Source organism: Eptatretus burgeri, chromosome 7, assembly GCF_056783735.1.
Source record: "Eptatretus burgeri isolate ZD-2024b chromosome 7, Ebu_testis_v1, whole genome shotgun sequence".
NCBI classification, from domain to species: Eukaryota; Metazoa; Chordata; class Myxini; order Myxiniformes; family Myxinidae; genus Eptatretus; species Eptatretus burgeri.
The window spans coordinates 25,891,864-25,908,451 of record NC_140967.1 but is presented as its reverse complement, the minus strand read 5'-3'; the positions used below and the strand labels follow the sequence as shown (position 1 = coordinate 25,908,451).

Genomic DNA, 16,588 nt, shown 5'->3' with positions numbered 1-16,588 from the left:
CTATCCTTCAGTGTCACATCACACATCCACCTCACCATTCTCATTTCATTTCGTTCACACCTCCATTCATCCTCCTTTTTTGATCACCCCAATGTTTCGCTGCCATATAACATCACGCTTCTAACGCAAGCTACATCGAGTTTTCTCTTTAATCAGAGACACAGAGAGACACAGGTGCCTTTTGATGTCAATAGGGGTCACAAATCCCTGAACTTCCTCCATCCACGCATCGCCCAAATAACTGTGTGGCGTTCTCCAAGGCAGGTTCTCTTTTGCCATGGATGTTGCGCAGGTCCATGCTATCATTTCTGACGATTTTTCTTCAACGACGACTCGACCAGGAACCATAAAATCCATGTCATTATAAAAAGGTCTTTGTTAAGGACTTCCAGGAATATCAGGACATTGTGAAAGAAAACATCTGTCATTATTTACCTACTTTCAATGATGTGTATCAGTGCATCAGGAAGATGATCATTGGTTTCAGGTCTCATGGTCACTTGGGATTTGCAATTCCATGGGTTTCCGCATCTCTCGCAGGATTGTGAATTGGACAGGTGACCATGACGGGCCGTGACATGTTGGAGCTGTTTCGATCGCAGTTTCTGTGAAGTAGGTTATGGCATGATTGGGGAGGGGAGAGGGTTAAGTATTCCACTCTTTTGATGCGTGAATGCCCATTTGCTTTTATTTGTGGGAGGAGGGGAGAATAGAGTTGGGGTTCGGAGGGAGTGGGAGAGCAAATATAGGACAGAACTGGGCGGGGGGGAGTTGAGGCTTTGGGGTGGGAGAGGGGTGAGGACATTCTTTGGGAGGGGGGTTGAGGGGTTGTTGTGGGGAGGGGTTTGAAGGCTTGGAGTGGGGAAGGGATTGATGCCTTAGGGTTGGGAAGTGGAGGTTGAGGACTTGGGGTTAGTGAGGATTGGGGGTGGGAGAGCGGTGAGGACATTCTTTGGGAGGGGGTTGAGGAGTTGTGGTGGGGAGGGGGTTTGAAAGCTTGGAGTGGGGAAGGAATTGATGCCTTTGGGTTGGGAGGTGGAGGTTGAAGACTTGGGGTTTGTGAGGATTGGGGGTGGGAGAGGGGTGAGGACATTCTTTGTGAGGGGGTTGAGGAGTTGTGGTGGGGAGGGGTTTGAAAGCTTGGAGTGGGGAAGGGATTGATGCCTTAGGGTTGGGAAGTGGAGGTTGAGGACTTGGGGTTTGTGAGGATTGGGGGTGGGAGTGGGGTGAGGACATTCTTTGGGAGCGGGGTTGAGGAGTTGTGGTGGGGAGGGGGTTTGAAAGCTTGGAGTGGGGAAGGAATTGATGCCTTTGGGTTGGGAGGTGGAGGTTGAAGACTTGGGGTTTGTGAGGATTGGGGGTGGGAGAGGGGTGAGGACATTCTTTGGGAGGGGGGTTGAGGGGTTGTGGTGGGGAGGGGGTTTGAAAGCTTGGAGTGGGGAAGGGATTGATGCCTTAGGGTTGGGAAGTGGAGGTTGAGGACTTGGGGTTTGTGAGGATTGGGGGTGGGAGAGGGGTGAGGACATTCTTTGGGAGGGGGGTTGAGGGGTTGTGGTGGGGAGGGGGTTTGAAAGCTTGGAGTGGGGAAGGAATTGATGCCTTAGGGTTGGGAGGTGGAGGTTGAGGACTTGGGGTTTGTGAGAACTTGAAGTCACATTTAACATTGCGTGGGCCCTCAGATCCCTGCTTATTCGTAATAATGTCATATTTCTCAACAGGAGAATGTTGATCCTGGCTATGTTTGATGAGATTTCAAGAATTTTCAATGGGAACAGCTAGGTTCATGTTTTGATGTACACTGTACTTAGTTTGGTGGAGAGGGTTCGGACTTCTGGGTCAAGGCAACACGTGAAGGTATCGTTAACATTACCAATGACTGCTCAGTCTTTGCTCTTTTCTCTATTTATGTGGCATCTCTACTTGACAGTTATTCTTGTGCCTTTTGATTCACAGATGCTCTCTCAGTTAGTTTTGAAAAAGTTTCTGCATGCCCTTTGATGGAAGAATTTAAAGCTCCCAGATCAAAGTTTAACTCGAATTTATAAGTCAGCCATCGCTGATAAACTGCAACCTTATGTCTCGTTGTATCAAAGCCTTGCCTCCATTTTATGGTCCTTGTCACGAACTAACAATGGCATCGCAGGTCCTGACGTGTTTGGAAGATTTTGAGAAGCGAGCAAAGGAGATTTTGCCGAAAACTGTCTTCGATTACTACCGTTCAGGGGCTGATGGGGAGCAGACCCTGCGCGACAACCTGGCTGCTTATTCCAGGTACGAATCCCTTCGGGTTAATTCGTTCTTTCTCCTCTTGTCTACTTGATGGTTATCAGCTGTGTATGAATATTACTGAAAAAAAAGTTGGTCTCATTCATTACCTCCACCACCGAAGGTGGACGGAGGTTGTTTTCACCCTTGTTTGTCTGTTTTTGAACAAAATTTCTCAAAAAGTTGTGGACGGATTCGAATGAAAGTGGGTTGGACGGGTTGGTTATGTAACAGGGAAGAATTTATTCGATTTTTGGTGAAGATCCGAATCCAGATCTGAGAATTTTTAAAAGTGATTCTTCGCCATTGAGCGATTTGGACTAAAACGATAAATAACATGATATCTCAAAAAGTTTCGGACAGATTCGAACGAAACTTGGTGGATGATTTGTTTAGGTGACGAGAACAAGCCGATTAAATTTTAGTTCAGGTCCGAATCCAGATCGGGCCTATTGGTGGGATGCAAAACGCAAACTCGTCAGTCTGGTGGAGGTGTGTACTCTACCAAGGGCCCTTTTAGTTCCAAAGATGGATATTCATCTCGGGCTCGAGGCCATGTACAACTCTTGTAATCTCAAACCCACATTATGCCGGTGTTGCGACATATGCGATGTTAACTCGTATCTTGCTTTATGTCGACTTTTCCAGAAAACATCTTCTGTCTGATAGTCTTGCTCTTGATATAATGTTATGGTTTTGGAAACTTACCCCAGGGGGAGAGCAAACATGGACACGTACGTGACCCGAGGATTAGGTATTTCATTCATCTTGGTATAGATAGTCCTCGGTCCCTTATCGAGGGGATGTTCGGGGGGCATGTGTTGGCTCGGTTGTATTTTCCCAGTGTAATGTCTCCCACCTCCCCCTCTGCTACTTTCATTCATTCCTCCTTCACACCATCGGTCCATCTTACCCCCCCCCACCCCCTCCCACTGCCTTTTTTAGGTCATCTCTTCGAGCATGACCTAATAATATGGGTGTCGATGTCCTTCGGTCCGTCCGTCCGTTCACAATGAAGTTGAAGCGGGAGATCTGGTCATTAGTGATCCTGATAGAGATCGATGAGACGTACACGATGGTATGACTTTCAAGGTCACCGAAGGTCAAGGTGAAGGTCACAAGGCCTTTGAAGTTGCGAAAATGATGATTTTCAAATTCTATCTCCTCCTACATTTCTCAAGCGATCTTGAATTTGATTGTAGCATATGAATCTATGGGACAATATCTAAATTTGGTCGGACCGGATTTTCGATATTCGCTTTCGTTTTCGTGTCACGTGACTTCAAAGTTGGAAAAAAATGCGAAAATGACGATTTTCAAGATCTATCTCCTACATTTCTCAAGCGATCTTGAATTTGATTGTGGCATATGAATGTATGGGACAATATCTAAATTTGGTCGGGACGGATTTTCGAATTTCGCTTTCGTTTTTGCGTCACGTGACTTCAAAGTTTTGCAAAAACCGCCCTACCTTCAGGAGGCTATATATTCTCTACTGGGCATGGTAAAAGTTAGTGAATGGTGTCATTGCATACCAGCTGACCTTGTATATTTATACATTTTTTGCCGAAGGTGCAAAAGTTTCAAAACCCGAAATGTAAACGTCGGCATTTGTTTTCAAAATATAATTTGGTGCGCGCGCGCCAAAATGCCAAGTCATCTTTAACCAAACTGCGCAGTTCGATTTGCACAGTAGAACTGCGCAGTCGTCTTCGGTCATAACTGAACATTGAGAACTTGTGGTATTATAGAGATGACCGTCACCCCCACACGGGGGTAATTTTCAATCCACCAATTATCTCCCCAACACCAAACATCAATTCAATCTTCCCTCCTTCACCCCATTGGTCCGTTCAAACCTTCTGCTCCTTTAAATCTTCCCTCATTTACCCCTTCGGCCTGTTTCAATGGTCCACCAATAATCCCCTTCACCAAACATCATTTTGACAATCCCTCCTTCACCCCATCAGTCTTTCCTTCGGCCCCACAGCCGTTCGGTCGTCCCTCGGTCCAGCAGAATCTCTCTCCGTTTTCCCTCCATTTGCTTAATTGGGCACATTCGATCCTTCTGTGGTCGTTAATTCATCGGGCCGATCGGATTACCTTCACCGCATGGGACTGTGCATTTTCACATGCATGTTCATGACGGTCTTCATGGAAATGGCGGCCCTCGCATGTGAAACAGTACAAAGGACGTTTTGCATGCACTGAGAGTGGCGGAGGGCTCTAGTTGTGGCCTTGGGTGCGTGAAGGGAGGGATGGGGGCTGCGTTGAAAGTTCCCTCAGAATGACGTGACATTTTCCACAAGCGATGTTGTGGACCTCTCCATCAGGAGAGAGAGAGAGAGAGAGAGAGAGAGAGAGAGAGAGAGAGAGAGAGAGAGAGAGAGAGACACAGAGAGAGAGAGAGACACAGAGAGAGAGAGACACACAGAGAGAGAGAGACACACAGAGAGAGAGAGAGACTGACTGACTGACTGACTGACTGACTGACTGACTGACTGACTGACTGACTGACTGACTGACTGACACATGAGCCTGGTCGAAAAGTGCTCATGAACAGAAGGTGAGAGAAGCAGAAGCAAGCGGAGGGACAGGCTTGCGCAAGCCAGGATGAAAAGAGTTCATGAGCAGAAGGCTCAGACACTCAGGAGGCTCGAGGGAGAAAAGGAAAAAAAAAGCTCATGAAAGGAAGGGAAAAAGCTCTTGAGAGAAAGGAAAAGAGAGATGCAGAAGACTGAGAAGGCTCAAGAGTGGAGGAAAAAAGCATGCGACGGTGAAGGACGAAAGGTTTCACGAGCAGTCGGTGTCAAGCTTCTGTGGGGAAAAGAAAACTTATTCGAAAAACGACGTCCTGCCCTCTCGATCCTGTCAGCCATGAAGGATGACAGGAGCCTGAGGAATAAGAATCTGAGACAGAGGAGGGCGAGTCGCATATCGAGCTGGCATATCTGGGACGCTGGAGAGGACTTGCCTACTGGGTCTGGGCAGCTCAGGGACGTGGCTGCGTGTCCCATCGTGTCACATTGCCACTACCCATCTTCACCATCCATCTTCCTCTGCATTCTCTTGTCTATTTGGGTTGTTTGAGGTGAGTGAGAAAAGAAAAGACTCTGCTTTTTTTGTTCTCCATACTTTACTTTTATTTTCAAGTTCTTGTTTTATTCTTCTTCCCTGAGTGAATGATGGCCGAGTCTTTTGTGCAAGTAAGATTGAATAAGAATACGTGTTATGGTTAAATCTGCTCTGATGTGCCTTTTTTTTTTTCTTTCTTGCCTGTAAATACTTGCTTTTAAATGATTGCTTGTGTGTTTGAAATTCATAATTGTTTGTTGTTATTTCCAATCTGTCTCGGTTGTCTTTTCCTTTTTAGTCCGACACAGTGCACAAGTATAGTTATACCGGAAGTTGGACCCTACCTGATTTTCTTTGTTAGCCAGCGCACACTCACTGTACTGCTCAGCAGTAATCCGAGTGCGTGCTAAGGGCATTAGACCCCAATTGACTTGGCCGTCCACATGAGGAAGTGTAACCCTGTCAGGATTGGCAGTGCCAATCGGCATTCATGGTTGCTTGGCAACCCGCTGGTGCGCGGAGTTATCTGTGCCCGGCGGCCTCAGGACCGGGTGTTCGGGAGGGACCAGAGTGTTTCCCCTCGTGACAAGCCCCAAACCCCAGATCCGTAACAATTTGGTGTCGGGAGCGGGATTTTTCGAACTCCCTGACTCCGTAACATCGGGAGTCAGGATTGCGCAAGTTCAAAATTGTGACGGAGCGTGATTAGGGTGCAATTTTAGTTGAAAAGAATCCAAAATGTAATCGGTTAATATTTGTGTGACAGATAATCTATACTTGTGCCAAGCTTGGTTGAAATCTCTTCAGTGGTTGACAAGTTATTGTGATACCAAAATGATTTTCAATTAATAGTAGAGTGGATAACAGAAAGTATCTTTCAAATAGTGATATTGTATAAGCATGAAACTTGGCATGGATATTCTCACTGGGCCATTCTTTAATTCCAATTGATCAATCAACTGAAATTTTAAAATGGTGGCCATTTTTTTTCCAAGAGGAAGATGGCTGTCCATTTATTTACTTATGTCCATTTTCGATACATAAATGATAAAGGACGGTAGTTTATGATCAGCTCAAACCATTTTTGTTTATGTTACACCCATCAAATGTTCCTGAACATCCCAGATGGCTGCCATTTTCTCAATATGGCCACCATTATCTCCTTGAATGTCTATTTTCAACACTAAAATAGACTTGGTACCATGCAATAATGTATGAGTATACTGCATACAAAATTTACTACACTGTATCTACAATGTAGATTGACAACACTGAATTTGTACTGTATCTACAACACTGAATTTGTGTTTGTACTTGCTACTCTTGGCACATGGTGCTATGCAGGAGAGACCACAACGAAAGCATTTGCACCTCCGACTGCATTCTTTCTTGCAGCCATACTTGCTGAGCTCCTGGCAACTTGATAGGTGGAATGGTAGTCCAGCATATCTGCCAGGTGTCATCTTGCTTGGTCCATCCCCAGTTAGCAAGACTGGGTGTCTGGCTGTGGGCAGTCGTCTAACCCCAGATGATTCCTGCCTGGTAGGCAGCAAACTTTGCATGTTGCTTGAGGGAAGACTGAGTGGTGGGATTGAGTCGTATTGTTGCGGAAATGGGCCCGTAGTGGGTTATTAAATATAGGATTAGCCCAGATCCCCCCCTTAAATGCATGTTTAGCCAGGTTGTTTGGTAATCGGACGTTATATGTTTGTCGGGAGGTGCAGCACGCTGTCCATTGTTTATACAGTGGTGGTGTACCGAGGAGCGCCTTCTTTTTCCTTCCCCCCCCCCCCTCTGGGCAGGCGCCATGAGTCAGTCAACAAGACGTGTCAGAAACCCATTGGTGGAGAGCTGCAGCAAACTCGAACGATGGACCAATCACGTGTCCCCAGAGGTGGTCTGAAAGGCCCACCCCGAAAGGCAAGGAAGGAACTGCTTTGTGAGTCTGCGATCTGCGTTATGAGGAGTGGCTTGGCTGGCTGTTCCTCCTCGGCCATGGATCCAGCCTGCCGATGATCCACAGGTTCATCCTCAGTCCAGCCACGGGGCCTCTGACTGTCCTTACTCCCTGGACAGATCGACACGTCTTTTCATCCCATCGACCCACCTGTAGAGTCCAACACCCAGATTTGGCCTGGTCTGGTGTGCAGGCCAGGCCTGGATTCGCATACTGGACCTTGTGAGAAACGAGCTGGAACACACCGGATCTTTAGCTCTTGTGCCGTCGACCTTACAGGGGCTGGACGCGCCGACGCTGGTGCATGAGCGGTGCCGACAAAAGGACGTCGTCACCACCATCTTGCCACGCGGCATGCGTGAGCTGTGCCGATAGGAGTACGAGCGCCATCTTGCCATGCTGCATGCTCGAGCTGGGTGCTCGAATCCGACGCCATCGGCTTGTCACGAGCCGCATTCGTGCCTTACACACTTTTCCTCTCATCCATGAGGCACCACCAAGTACTCCGTGTCTTGTATGCGTGTTGTTCAGGCCTAAGGTTTATTTTGTTCAGGCTCCCTTCAAAAGCTGTATCCGTAGCTCCCTAGTTAAGAGCGGGTTATAGATGAATGATAATGATCGTGAATGCTTTTCTTGTGTCGTGCTCCCCGATGTGTCCCCAATAAATCTGGCTGATTTATACGAGATTTGCCGCCTTGAATTTATTCGTGCCGCGCTGAAGAACAATCGCTCGATTTGTATTTAAAACCAAACTGGTTATGGACTGTGGCAGATTTCACTCTGTCTCTGACAAACCCAGTCTGTAACCAGGGTCTATATCCCCAACTTGTACGGCCCAGGGGTACTTTGGTATCGTGATCTGATGCGCGTGACCCGAGACCTGTGCCAAACTAGCCGGCGTTATAACCCCTGAGACGGCGGTGCTATTAAGTGCCGTCGAATCTTCAACATCTGGTGTTCAGGAGTCGGATGAGAATCCCTCCACCTCCATAAATTTGCAGGACACCAATTCAACCCCAAATTTGTCATTTGCACCCCAAACATTGGTTACGAGAGGCGCGGGGAAAAAAAAACAAAAAAACAAATGTCGCTCGCAAATTCCAAATTAGGTTTGATTTTATTTTGAGCGGATTGGGTATAAAACTTCGAAATTATAAAGGAAACTGGAGTCGCAAAATGGCGACGCGGCTCCACCTCAGCGCGACACGAAGCGGTAGAGGGTTAGTATGAACCGCGTAACAAGCCGTACAGCACGAAGAAAACTCTCCCACCCACCGGTTCAAACCACGTCACGGCATGCGCCATGGCAAACGAAGCAGGATGACGACGCGTACATTAACGGGCTTCGTGCACGATTGGCGGATACCTTGGCACAGGTGGAGTGTGATGAGAATTATATTGAGGAGTTACAAATTAAATTGGACGAGGAACTACGGCAGGCAGACGAGGTTCGGGAAAATTATGTGCAAAGGGAATCACAACAATTGGCTGATTCACAGGAACAAATTCTGTGGCTGCAAAATGACTTAGCCCACACAGGCGAGGAACGACATGGAGAAATGAGTAAAGTAGAGTGGTTTACCCTTAGGTTGGAACAGGAGAAGAGCGAACTGAACAAAAGAATAGAGGAAGAGCAAATTAGTAACTCCTGGGATAGGAAGAACTTGGAAAAAGAATGGAAAATATAGCTCTAAAAGGAAAAATGTGAACACTATTTGGAATTGGAACAACTGAAGGAAGAGGTAAGATCAGGCAATCAGATAAGAGAAATCTGAGAACAGAAGATAAAAAGAGGAGAGAAATATCTGGAGCAAAGGAAGGAAGAATTGTTGGAAAAGTCAAGACAGTTGTGGAAATCGGAGTGCGGGGGAAATGAACTGGCACGTCAACTAGAAATTAGCAAGGAATACGGAAAGAGAATGGACGACATGAGTAAGGAAGAATGTGAAAGAGGTGCTGAGATGAGAAAGGAATTGTGGGAAACAGCTTCTGAGTTACAGAAACACCAAAACAGAGAGAGGGAATTACAAAACGAGCTGAGGATGTTAAGTGAGGAAAGAGAGAACGGAGAATGAAACGTTAAGGAACAACGAATGAAGCACGAAAGGGAAATCGATCAATTGAAAGAAACGGCGAGGTTGGAGAATGACGAACATGAGAGACGGCGGGATAGGAAACAAAAAGAACATGAATTTGAAATTAACCAACTCAAGGAGAGAGCAAGGTTGGAGTACGCGGAGAAGGAAAAACTCCGGAAAGATAACGAACAACGAAAAAGGCTCAGAGAGGAAGAACGACTCGAATGGAAAAGAAAATGGAGCCAGGAAGTAGGACAGCACAATAATGTGGGATGTGTGACATCACCACAGGGAGGAATGTTAGTGGTGCGGGACTTGATTGACATCACTCGTCGGATGACACCGCAATTAGAGCAAACCCTGGTGATGGAGACATTGAGGGAGCAGACAGGGTTGTTGATGAATGAAACACATTTTGAGCAGGTCCAGCATGTGGAGCTGACAGCCCCAGAGGAGTGTGGCAAACCGATGATGAGCAACCTGCTGGAGAGACGTGACCGGACAGAGGTGACTCTGTAACGAAGCGGGTACGTGGGTACATGCATCCATGGTGCGGACGATGAGCTTAAGTTAGGAATTGGATTTTGTGTTAATGAGGAGATATGTTAATGTCTGATGGGGTGCACGAATGCGTGACCCCTGAATGTGTGTGGAATGCCTGTGAATGAATGCAGTGAGTCCACAGTCCAGACTACAGCACCGGTGTGTGCTGCCAAGGCTGAAACGTATGTGTGTGGGTAATCATGTGGAGGTTAATAATGTAACCCTGGAATGCGAGGCAGTTAGTCAGTACACAGGCAAGGCTGAATGGGTGGAAGGTCAACACATAACCTTGGAATGTGTGCAGCCTGCTGCGTGTGGGAGTCCTGAGCGTGGAATGAGTGGTGACGAAGGAAATAGTTTTGAGGTGCAAGGGAAATAGAAATGCCACCAGGACAGAACTTGACACAGGGGACGAAAACCATAATGCACAGCCCCGCATGGGTTATTCCAAAGTTAGAGGTGCTGCATCCAGGAGCAGGCTTTAGAAATTGGATTTTAATTTCTCTCTCAGCCTCACAGGAACTTCGGGGTTGAGCGCAGATGAGTAGCAAGCGGCACTGGCATGTCACTTACTCCCCGTACCCATCTTAGAACAGGAAGGGGCCAGCAGCGACACCGCCATGTGTCACTTGGTCTTTAAACCTTTCTGATGAAGCGAGGGGTTCGACGAGCTGAGTGGGGTTTATCTGTCTTCAGGGAGTTGGAAGTGGGGGAGGCCGCTCCCCCGATTGGGGTTTACCTGACTTCCGCAAACCCTGGAGAAGAGGAGGGGGTGGACCACAACCCCAATTGAGCCATGGCGGGAAGGCGGCGGGGTCATGTACTGGGTACTGAGGGATTCATTCCCTCACTCCCCTTACAATGAGCCAAAGAAGCAGGCCATATTGGGATGTAAAAATTTTGATTGTAAATTATATCGAGAGCGATTGCAAATTGAGAGCTGATAGAAGGGATGAGTGGCACGAGTGGATTTGGGTGATTATTAAAAAATATGTATATATAGTGGAGACATTACAGGCAGAGCGTTAAACACACCTGAAACAAGTTGATGACAAAGAGTGGCTTGTTTGAGGGAAGACTGAAATGCCTGGTTGGAATCATGCAGAAGTTCCGTGGGGCTGGTGAAGAGATTTTGATGTTTTGTTTAAGTTGTTGGAAATACACGATTAGGGCAGTATGGAGGAGGCCAGGGGACGACGGACGTAGTGACAAATTGATTGGGGTTTGATGAAAAAGTGTACCAGTTAAATTTGATGACCAAGTGGGATGTGAAGGACTGGTGTGTTTTTGTGTTAACATAAAAGTGAAAGGTGTTGGATGGTGTTGTGGACTGGGTGTGTGGCATTGGAATGAATGACCAAAGTGTTTGGGTGAATGGCATGGTTGTGCGAATGAGTAGAGTGAGTACGAACAACGTACCCTGTCGGTAGGAGTCTCCTAACCAAGTTAGTGTAGGTTAGGGGGACTTAGAGGATTTGACATGGATTCTGGCTGCTGTTCCATCGTGTAGGCAAAGGTATAGGGGTACTGGCTGGGAGTGTGACATGGTATTGGAAGTTGGTGAGTCGGGAGAGAGGGCACCAGGGCTTTGGGGGCTCCTGGCAGGTGAAGGCTGCTAGAGATGCCAGGAAAGCACCGTAGGGTTTTAGTGCCAGGATAGCACAGTATGGGGGCTAGAGAGCCACCCCTTAGTTAGGAGCGCCAGAAGCACGCTCAGGTGAACCCCGCGGTCACTGGGTGTCCCCCACCCCCGATTGGAAGCAGGCAAAGAGGCCTAGTAGTTGTCACACTCCCTGGCCAGCCAGTATGCCTGGCACCAGCAAATGAAAAAAGACAAATAAGGGCCTTGCCCAGGTTTAAAAGAATGGAACATTGTGCCAGGTTAAGAAAAATTGGTTATTAGGATCATTCTAGCCATGGTAGGGTTGGTTTCATTGTTTGGAGCTAAGAGTTAATGGTTAGGTTCAATGAACTCTCCTCCACACCATTCATGTGCGACACCTGGTACGAGTAGTGTTGAAGGGAAAATTTGTTAACAAGGGCCAGGCTCGGTCACCCTCTCCAAGTGCCAGAGAGGCCACCAGTGTGTCATGAGCACACACCCACGAAGATAACATTTGATTAAGAAACACACTATCCTGTCTGCTAAAAAAAAATAATTAAGAAGACCATACCAAAACAAGTCGGGCAAGGAAGGTTTGGGGTACACTCCATCTCACCTGGTCTGAGGTCATCACACCCACTTGCACCCTCAAGAACGCCTCCAAACTGCATTTGCTTACCATCAATATCACCGTGCCACCATTGCTGTGCCACCTGCTGTCCAATGCAGGGCTTGTTGCCTGCTGCTGGTCGTGAGTAGGCCATTGCGGCCGAGAAATCATTTTGTGGGCCGTTGCGGCCGAAGATTCATGCCATTTTGTGGGCTGTTGCGGCCCAAGATTCATGCCATTTTGTGGGCTCAGTGGGCCGAAGAACTCTCTGCGAGATTAGGCCACTGGGCCGACTGAACTCACCTGGTGAGAGGCCAATAGGGCCACGAAGTGAGGAAACCCTCAGGGGTGAATAGACAATACTGCCGGGAGGGGGCATGAAGGAGCGAACACGTGAAAGAACTTTGAACCTTTGAATGTTCTGCTCCTATTATATGCAAATATTGGTGTTAAAAGTAAAATTGAATGTCCTCCCGTGCAAATCCATAATTAGAATGTTAAGTAGTGTGCATCGAGTGTGAATGTGTTTGTTAGATTAGTGACCCGACACACGAGGATAGGGACATGCCAATCTTACTGTGACACTTTGGATTTTGGAGTTAAGTGCTTCCAATATTGTGGGTTAGAGTAAATGGGAGATCTGTGCTGTACGTTAGACAGGGCCATTACCGTGGGCTGCCCCAAATGGAGGCTCGGGAGAGTCTCGGGAGAAAGGTGGGGTAGTGTTGCGGAAATGGGCCCTTAGTGGGTTATTAAATATTGGATTAGCCCAGATCCCCCCTTAAATGCATGTTTAGCCAGGTTGTTCGGTAATCGGACGTCACATGTGTGTCGGGAGGTGTAGCAGGCTGTCCAGTGTTCATACAATGGTGGTGTACCAAGGGGCACCTCCATTTTCCTTCCCCCCTCTGGGCGCCCCCCGGCGCCCTGAGTCAGTCGACAAGACGTGTCAGCAACCCATTGGCAGAGAGCTGCAGCAAACTCGAACGATGGACCAATCACGTGTCCCCAGAGGTGGTCCGAAAGGCCCACCCCGAAAGGCAAGGAAGGAACTGCTTTGTGAGTCTGTGATCTGCGTTATGAGGAGTGGCTTGGTCGGCTGTTCCTCCTCGGCCATGGATCCAGCCTTCAGGTGATCCACAGGTTCATCCTGAGTCCAGCCACAGGGCCTCTGACTGGAGGCCCCACAAGGCCTCCTGGTTCTCTTTTGTCTCCACCTCCTGCTGGGTGGAATTCTCCTCCAGGCCATCCAGCCCATGGGCTGGATAAATCCCCAATAAAAATAAATGTACAATCCTTTCTTCTGGGCTCCACTGCCCACTACACCACCATGGCTGGCACACACTGGCAAGATAAATAGTAAATGACTTTCACACATGTGACACGTGTGCCTGTTTTGTGAAGTCCACAACTCGCCCTGCCCACAAACAAGAGGTGTTTACGCCTTCAAAATTAATGTCTTCCCTGTCTAAGTTACATACGCTGCCTTGTCATCACTTGCTTTGCTGTAAATAGAGCCGTGCCGGCATGCTTCATGTATCACTTGTGATTTAGCTTTAAAATATATGCAAGTTTGGATTACACCCACCTGCAAGTTGGACATCAATTGATTTCAAGACCCTTTGGGTTTTATGACACTACAGTCTGAAGTAATTAGCCCACATGTCTGCATTTTGTGAAGAGTGTACATGGAAAACCGTTTACTGGAGGAAATTTAAACTTAAGCACATTTTACATGAACTTTGATATAGTGCATTTTGAGCATACATCCAAAATTTTTAGATCCTCTTGGAGGATCTCTGAGTCTTACTCACGTTGTTCTTCATCTTCTTCTTGTGGACTTTTTTGTTTCACAGCCTACAGTTTTCTTTGAAACCTCCTGAAACTTGGCATATATATGTAAAAATACCCTGCGCAGACAGTAACCATCTCCGATTTTGAAAATTCCTCCTAGAAAAAAGTTATGACATCAAAATATCTCTGCTAATTGAAATCGCTTAAAAATTATCTCCTAAACTCGGCAAGCTTTTTGAATTCTGGTTGTGGGAATCGAACAGGGCATTAGCAGAGATTAATTACTGCACATATGATGCATCACTATGACGTCATATCAATTTTTAGCTTGCCTGTTCGAAGAACAGAGAGCTATAGCGATACCCCCGGCGTGAGCGTCAGCGTGAGCGTGAAAATGTTGAAGTTTTGGTGCAAGTTATTTAGAAGCTTGCCATTCATTTAATATGTGTACTGGGATGCTGATATTTGGCATGGAGGTTTCTTTGGGGTATATTATTGATGTAGTGAAGTTGAAGTTAAACAATAATTTCAAATGTTTTAAATTTTTGACCTCTTTTGAACTTAACTTTTTTGTAGCACATCAACGTTAAAGTTTTTGGTGCAAGTTATTTTTTTAGAAGCTTGCCATTCATTAATATGTGTACTAGGATGCTGATATTTGGCATGGAGGTTCCTTTGTGGTATATTATTGATGTAGTGAAGTTGAAGTTAAAAAATAACTTCAAATCTTTTAAATTTTTGACCTGTTTTGAACTTAACTTTTTTGTAGCACATCAACGTTAAAGTTTTTCGTGCAAGTTATTTAGAAGCTTGCCATTCATTAATATGTGAACTAGGATGCTGATATTTACCATGGAGGTTCCTTTGGGGTATATTATTGAGGTCGTGAAGTTGAAGTTAAAAAATAATTTCAAATGTTTAAAATTTTTGACCTGTTTTGAACTTAACGTTTTTGGAGCACATCAACGTTTAAGTTTTTGGTGAAAGTTATTTTTTTAGAAGCTTGCCATTCATTTAATATGTGTACGAGAATGCTGATATTTGGCATGGAAGTTCCTTTGGGGTATATTATTGGTGTAGTGAAGTTGAAATTAACAAATGATTAAAAAAATTTTTTTTTATTTCAACCGAAGATGGTGTCAAAGCCATCCAATGCTCGCCTGTTTATACTAGACGCTTGCCATTCATTTAATATGTGTACTAGTTTACTGATTACAATATACAAAAATATATATTGCTTTAAAATTATTTGGATCAAACTTCACTGCAATGCTTTATAAAAATATTATGAGACTACTCATTTAAAAACGATAAATGTAAAACAGGCGAGCATTGGGTGGCTTTGACACCAACTCTCTGGTTATGACGTCATTCCTATTTTTTGACATTTTTTGTTTCACAACCCAGAGTTTATCGGATCTTCGTGAAACTTGCCATGCATATGCAGAAATCCCACGTGCAGGCAGTAACCATCTCCGATTTTGGAAATTCTTCCTAGAAAAAAAGTTGACGTCATAATATCGCCGCTAATGGAAGTCGCCGATATCATTATCTCCGAAACTAGGCAAGCTGTTTGAATTTTGTTTGCGGGAATCAAGCCGGGCATGAGCACAGATAATTTATGGCAAACCTGATACATCACAATGACGTCATATTCGTTTTTATGACGTCATCATTAAGAGGACGAGGATCTTAGCTCATTTGAGCTTGTTGAAAGTATAATTTGCTTATGTGGCAAGTGATCCACATTTTGCGGATTTGACCCGTTTAAGTAATGTTAAAACGCGTATTGGATGGAAAGAATGAACAATTTCAAAAATGCAATGTTTAGCTTCCATTCCACTCGCATGGATTCACACACAGATTGACAGATCTGTAGCGATCTCTATCTGATATGTAAGGTACCGCTCTCGTCTGACTCGATTGGCTGGGTGACGTCATAAACTTTGATTCCTTTAATCCTCATCTGTACACATTGTCACTTCTGCTCGTCTCCCATTTGTCATCACCCCAAATCAATCCGAAGGCCTCTTTGCTTTCCATTTTGCTCTTCGACTTCTTACTGTGATATTTATCAATACTTTAGAGTATTTTGTATGGAAGGATTCGATTCGGATTGTTTTCATTCATATACAGGGTGTCCACAAATTACCGTTCCAAATTAAAACCGTAATAATGAAAATAATTAATGAAATGTGACACCATGACGCGGTTTGATTCTCGTGAACGAACGAACATTTCGCAAAGTTTTATTGTCAAGATCATCATATCGCGTTCATCACCATTTATCATCACTTGGTCTCAGTAAACCAGGCAGCACTGCTCTTTATTGTGGGGACGCTACTTGCAGTAAATGTGACGTCACACATCACAGGGAACAACTGCAAACACAAAAAACAATAAAAAGAACTTTGAGAAATGTTCTTTGTTTGAGAAATGTTATGTATGTTTGTATGTTGTCTTACTTGGAACTTCCTTATCATGACTGATTAGTCAACATATTGAATAGCGTTTTTATCACGATTGGTTAACCCTCTGTGTGTTGCATTGTTTATGGCAACATGGTTCCCTGCTGCTTAATTTATTTTTTTCATATGGCTGTGAATTTCAAGTGGTATTTTCAAAAAATACAGCTTTTGGATGTCAAGTTCGACGAATAACCA

At 45.6% G+C, this 16,588-nt stretch overlaps 1 protein-coding gene across 2 annotated transcripts in view; it reads left to right on the top strand.

Moving 5' to 3' along the window:
- Positions 1–1,698: 1,698 nt before the first annotated feature.
- Positions 1,699–16,588, top strand: part of LOC147022850 (2-Hydroxyacid oxidase 1-like) — an 85,681-nt gene continuing 70,791 nt past the window's right edge. The window contains exons 1-2 of one of the 2 annotated variants that reach the window (XM_085887736.1): positions 1,699–1,854; positions 2,144–2,271. In XM_085887736.1, coding sequence (XP_085743862.1) covers positions 1,792–1,854; positions 2,144–2,271 — 191 coding nt within the window. In that variant the 5' untranslated portion in view covers positions 1,699–1,791. Of the gene's footprint in view, positions 1,855–2,046; positions 2,272–16,588 lie in introns of those variants that run through there. The other variant, XM_085887735.1, reaches the window with a different exon arrangement.